General features: G+C 66.2%; 2 protein-coding genes across 2 annotated transcripts in view; one reads left to right on the top strand and one right to left on the bottom strand.

Moving 5' to 3' along the window:
• Positions 1–1,301, bottom strand: part of MNEG_12544 (hypothetical protein) — a gene marked incomplete at both ends in the record, with an annotated part of 1,847 nt that extends 546 nt beyond the window's left edge. The window contains 3 exons of the mRNA XM_014038985.1: positions 168–411; positions 557–970; positions 1,237–1,301. Coding sequence (XP_013894439.1) covers positions 168–411; positions 557–970; positions 1,237–1,301 — 723 coding nt within the window. The remainder of the gene's footprint in view (positions 1–167; positions 412–556; positions 971–1,236) is intronic.
• A 550-nt stretch (positions 1,302–1,851) lies between these two features.
• On the top strand, positions 1,852–5,932 carry MNEG_12543 (hypothetical protein; the record flags this gene model as incomplete). Its single annotated transcript, XM_014038984.1, has 13 exons — positions 1,852–1,974; positions 2,134–2,264; positions 2,495–2,627; positions 2,817–2,887; positions 3,113–3,290; positions 3,581–3,652; positions 3,794–3,992; positions 4,169–4,237; positions 4,482–4,621; positions 4,958–5,020; positions 5,242–5,447; positions 5,653–5,777; positions 5,880–5,932. The coding sequence occupies 13 exons, from the start codon at positions 1,852–1,854 to the stop codon at positions 5,930–5,932; spliced, it is 1,563 nt and encodes a 520-aa protein (XP_013894438.1).
• Positions 5,933–6,031: the final 99 nt, after the last annotated feature.

Here is a 6,031-nt window from a genome sequence, read left to right as displayed (position 1 = left end):
CCCCCCCCCCCGCATGCCTTCGCCTGCGCCTGGCACCCATCCTGCGCGCGCCAATCACAGACGCCCCAGCAAAATTTGCCTGCACCATGCCGGCACCAAATGCTGGGCGCAGCGCAACTCTAGCCCAGCGCCATGCGCCATGCACAGGATCTGGCGGCCACGCGCACCTGCTGCGGCACTGGCGCCCCCTCCTCGGGCTCCTGCGGCTGCCCCGCCTTCGCCGGCCCCCCGCCCGCCGCGCCCCGCTGCTGCTGCGCCAGCTGCGCCGCCTGGTGCGCGGCCAGCTGCCGGGCCAGCTTCCCCTTGGCCGCCGCCACCCGGTTGGCGGCCGACACGGCCTGCTGGTTCTGCAGCCGCTGGCACTCGTACTTGTGGCCGCGGTTCCAGTCCTGGCGCTGGCAGCTGGTCGAGCTGCGCGCACGGCGGGGGTGAAGGCGTGAGCGCGAGCGGGGCGGCCGGGTGCATGACAGGTGGACGAACGATAGGGATGGAGCGCGCGACAAGCCTGTTAGCTGGGCTGCTCGACCTGGGCGCCTCTGCCGGCCCCGCGGCTCACCAGTAGCTGACCGCCTTGCACTTGCTGCATCGTGTCGTCGTGGGCGCCTGGCACGCGCGGCAGCGCGAGCCGCCCACCGACATCGCCACCATGGGGTCGCCGCCGGCGAGGCCGCCCTTGTCGCGCGGGTGCTGCTGCTGCTCGTGCGTTAGCTGCTGCAGCTGCTGCCGTTGCTGCTGGTGCAGCTGCTGGTGCGCCTGCTGGTGCCCGTGATCCGCGCTGCTACTCCCGCCGCCCCCCGCGCCGCTGCTGGGGCCGCGCGCCGCCTGCGCCGCCGCCGCTGCCCGGTTTGTGAGCGCGCGCTGCTGCGCCTCCCACCACGGCTCGCTCGGCCGCGATTGCAGCACGGCAGAAGGGAAGCTGCTGACTGAGGCGGTGGCTGGACTCCTGTACTCTGAATGAAGCCACCGAACCCTAAAGAGGTGAGAAGGGCGATGCCAGGGCTTTGCGGGTGACGCCGCTGGTGACAACAAACATGCGCACGGGGAGGCGCACCCGGAGCGCCCTTTGCAGGGTCTCACGGCACAGACCAGGCTTTGAATCACGATCCAAACCGGGGGGCGGGGAGCCATGTGTGCGGCCGTGGCCCTGGGCATGCGCTGCGCGTTGAGATGCATGGGAACGCATGCGGCGCCCTCCCCGCTCGAGCTGGAGTGCGCCTTGCCGCACACGGGACTCACAGGGCCAGAACGATGCCCACTGCTACCAGGACGCTCGCTGGGGCGACTATCAGGACGGGAATCATCTAGCAGCTGCCCTGAGCGGGGTTGGTGAGGGCCTGGCACCTGAGGGCACCCCTCACGATCTGAGGGCCTGGCAGCATGCCGCACTCAATCCACACGCTGGACACCCAGACCACGTCGCAGGAGGCTGCCCTGGTGGCGAAACTATACGAGATGTTCTAAGATGATGTCGTGCCCTATGGCTGTCAAGTGTGCTGCGCATACAGAAGTATTATATTGTGATGAGAGCATAATCCCAAGTACACCCTCTGGTGGGCATGCACGGAAAGCGGGTTGGTGGGCGCGGCACCTGCTGCACGACAGGTTTTGATCCGAACCCCACGACAATCGACCTGCCCAATAATTCTGTTGTGCAGGTTAAGCTCATGCGTAGGATGATACCGGTACCTCACTTAGACGGCCAACTGCACCCAACAGATTGAAGGCCCCGTTGACATCTCGAAAGTACTCGTAGGGTCAGCCACGCGTTCTGAGGAACTGCCGACAGCCGCCTGATTTACATATACACGACCTTAGGAGCGGCTGCAGCCGGGTTGCAGCCTGCCCAGGGAGATGGCCACCAGCGCGCCGCATCCAGCGGTGCGCTGCTCGCAAGCTTGGGCTGCGTGCGCCGAGCCTGGAGCCCCGGAGCAGCAGGACGTGTCATGGTCGCAGCTGCCAGACGCAGTGTTAGAGGTGATGGCGCCTGACTCCACGCCCGTATCCGCGCCGAGCACAGCGGCATCGCGCCTGCCCCCACCGCCATTGTTCGTCGCATGCCCGCGCGTGCGAGGTCCCGTGCGCAGCTGCCGGCTTGCATCCACGGTCCTTAATATATCATGTACTTATTTGCAGGTTATTGGTGGCTCGTTTCGCGACCCCCGGGAGCTGGAGGGGGCCAGCCTGGTGTGTAAGGGCTGGCGCAACGGCTTTGCGTCGGGCATGCCGGGGATCGAGCTGACTGTGCATCGGGACGCGGAGCAGTGGTGGGTGGCGACCCAGGGCCTGCCGTGTCTCGGTGGTTGGGGCTGGGTGGTCCGTCACGAAGCCCTCAGAGTGACGGGATGCACGCTGGTTGAAAGCGGGAGTCCCACAGCGCATGTGCCCATGGCCACAAACTCCCTTCTGTTGTGTGGGCCCTTTGGTAAGAATCACCCCTTCCCCGACTGAGGCCGCTTGCGCCCGCACCCGCCCGACGCCGGAACCGCGGGCGCAGGCGCAACCGCGTCGCGCGGCTGCGGCAGCTGCTGCCCGGCCTGCGGCGCTGCAAGGCACACGTGGGCGCGGGCGTGTCGGCGGCGCTGCCTGGCGCCATATCCGCCCTGGCCCAGGAGCTGCAGTCTATGGAGGTGCGTGCCTCTGTCAGGGGTCCCCTGTAAAGCCCACCCGGCGAGGTGACGTACCGCTGGCTTCACCCCCCAATGGCCCACTCGGACGCGAATGGTTCTCTGCCAGTGTGGTGGCAGTTGTGTGACGGCCACGTGGAAACCCCAGAAATTCCGTCTCCCTCTCCCCTCCCCCTCGCGCCATTCCCAAAGCATCTTGAGCTGCACCTGGGGGAGGGCTGCCAGATCACGCTGGAGACAGGCCTGGAGTTTTCAAACCTCAGGTGGGGCTTTGGGCCATCCACCACGTCACGCGTACGGGTGGTCCCCGCTGTGCGGGAGCCTGCCAACTTGAATTGCATGGGGTTGGCTGGTTTGCCGCGGGCGTCGCTGTATCAGCAGCAGTCAGCTGCCATCAAGAAGCAAACCTGTACGCATGTGCCAACGTCTCCTCGCCCACGAGCGAGCACACACATACATCCACACTGTGCGGTCACACACACGTCCAGGTGCCTGCGCAGCCTGACCCTCCGCGGCGGCACGTTTGCCCCCGCCGACATGGCTCTGCTGCTGCGCGGCCTGGCTGTTGCCTGCCCCGCCCTGGAGGAGCTGCGGGTGCTGCCGGAGGCGCTGTGTGGCCTGGGGGATGACGAGATGCCGCTGCTGGCGGCAATGAAGGGGCTCAGGGTGGGTGAGGGGGCGGGTGAGAGGGTGCGGGCGGTCAGGCCCTGCGGCGGCCTCCCTGGTGCTGCTGGCCAGCAGCCATACAACTTCTGTATGTGGGGAAGTTTCAGTTACGGTGAATGAGTTTTGAGCCAGGACAGCATGCAGGCTGCTGTGCCTGCTTCTCATCCAGCTTCTGTCCAAACATTCTGACGCACGGATGCTGCCCAGGGGCTCCCAGCCGCAGAGTGGACGTCAGCCTATGCCCCCCTGCTGTCATGCGCTGCGCCCTCCTCCCCCTACACACTCCCCAGGTCATCGAGTTCCAGGCGTATCGCCTCACGGGCGCGGGGCTGCTGAAGCTCACATCCCTGCCACAGCTGGAGGTGTGTGCGCGCACATGCGTCCAGTGGGGTGGGCAGCACCGCGGGCGCCACAGGGCACATGAAAGCGGGGGCGGCGGCGGAGGGCGTGCAACCAGATGGTCGTCACGGCGTGGTTTGATGCGTGCACTTGACATGATGCAGTGGCGCGTGGGCGCCCACTGCTGCATGCGGTACGATGCGCGCGCTCATGGCATCCACCCGCGCGCCGCTGGCCCCTGGGCTGGGCAGTCCCTGTCCGTGCAGGGCATGGACTGCCTGAGCGGCCTCGATGCCCCCTGCTTCAAGCTCTGCCCGTCCCTCAAGCACCTGTCCCTCGGCTGCGACTACGTGCCGCCGCCCGGTGAGGAGGGGACCCGGGCCTGGGCATACGCGCAGCAGCCGAGGCCGGCGCTGCAACATCAGCAGAACGCCGGCCTACCGCGCCAAGCGCGGCTCGACGGGAGGAGCCCGTCGCTCGCTCTGGTTGCCACTTTCCCCTGAGCGTAGCCCTGCACCCGCGTTGATCCTGTGTTGCAGACGTGGTGGCGCGGCTGCGGGAGATTGAGGGCCTCACCATGGCCTTCAGGTCAACTGACAAGGTGGCAGGTAAGCACGCAGCGGTGGGAAGAAACTTTCGCAACCTGCAGGCCGGCTCGTGAAGTCTGCAAGCTGGACGTGTCGGCTGGGGCCGTTGGCGCGCCTGGAAAGGCCAGCTGGGCGGGCTGCAGCTTGTCTGTTTCTGTCGCGGCTGCTCGCCTGCCGTGCGGCTGCGAAATGTCGGTACTCAACCCTGAACATGCTCTCCTGCATTCGTTGGCTCATCGCATGTCGTGCACCCCGGCCTGCTCAGGCCTGCTGCGCACGCTGTCGATGCACCTGACTTCGTCGCTGGTCAAGCTGGACATGGGGGTGGTGCGCATCATGCGCGAGGAGGCGCTGGAGGGCATCACACAGCTCAACAGGCTGACAGACCTGCGGCTGGCTGTCACGGTGTGTGTTTTTGTGTATTTGTGTGTGTGCATGTGAGAATGAAGGGGATGATTGCCCCTGCCAGAGCATTCCAAAGCTGCTGTTTTCCCTTGCAGGGTGTGCATGCGTTCCCGCTTAGCACCACCGGCAGCGCAGCAGACATGTCACACTCGCACCGGCACAATTGTGCGATTGGGAGAGACGCGGAGAATCTGCTGCGCAAGCCCCATTTGTCGGCAGCTTTTAGTCACGGCCACCGCCCCGTGCTCAAGGTAGCTGGCCCCACACGCCCCAGCCCCACCAAACACAAACACACACGCACATACACACACACACACACACACGTGCCACATGCAGGGCAACAGCGATGAGCCAGTGACGCTGCGGCTGGACCAGCTGGCGCCACTCAGCAACCTGCAGGTGGCTGGGGGACGCAGAAGTGCGCTGCTCTTCTTGTCCTCAACCCACCCTCTCCCTTGCCTTACCCATGGCCTTTGCATCGACTAGAGGGATGTGCGCTCTGCCGGATGTACGCTCCGCCCTAGTGCTTGCCTCGCCGCCGTCCGCCCACGAGCCCGCGCCGAGCGTGCTGCCACTCTACGAGCCATGAGCGCACCCCTTGCCCCACCCCCACCCAACAGGTGCTGCACGTTTGCAAGGGCACCGCCTACTTCCCTGACCGCCGCCGCATGGGCGAGGCGTCCGTGCGCATACCCGTCGACGCCGCGTCGACCGAGGCGCTTGCGGCGGCGTGCGGGCAGCTGCGGTCGCTGCGGCTGTCGCTGGGCGCTGGGGACGTGCTGCCAGAGGGCCTCGCGCGCCTCAGCATGTTCTCGCAGCTTGACTGGTGCGCCGGCCGCAACGCCGGGTGTTTCACAGTCTTGCATGTGCCCCTTGCGATCTGTTTTGATGTCCAGCTGTCATGTTTGATTTGAAAGGGTCAGGGAAGCTGCGCAGGCGGCTTTGGATCACTATAGCTGGACTGGTTGTCGCAGCACTCCTTGACGCTCTGATTTCTGATCCTAATCCGCGCTCACGCCCGCGCGCGTCAGCCTGTCGGTGCACGCGGAGTCGTTCAGCGCCCCCGCGCCGGCCGTGCCCCTGTCGCTGGCGCACCTGCCCGCCCGCCTGACCAGCCTGGAGCTGCGGCACGTCGAGCTGTGCGGGGACCCGCAGGGTGGGCAGTGCGGAGTCCTCCCAGCTCCCAAACGCTGGCTCGCCTGCGCCGCCAGCACCTGTCCACACGCATCCTACACGTTTTGAATCTGTTGTCAGCCAGTTTGCCAGCAAGTGCCGCCAGGGTCGCGTCAGGGACCGGTGTTTGCTGCATGAAACAAACATTTGGTCAGCCTGCTGCGTGATGCTTGGGAGGTGTCGAGGCACAGGCCCACTCTCGCGCCCACGAAACGTCGCTCAACCCCTCCCCACGCC

This window comes from Monoraphidium neglectum, assembly GCF_000611645.1.
Source record: "Monoraphidium neglectum strain SAG 48.87 unplaced genomic scaffold scaffold03298, whole genome shotgun sequence".
Classification (NCBI taxonomy): domain Eukaryota; kingdom Viridiplantae; phylum Chlorophyta; class Chlorophyceae; order Sphaeropleales; family Selenastraceae; genus Monoraphidium; species Monoraphidium neglectum.
This window is presented reverse-complemented; position numbering and strand designations above follow the sequence as displayed.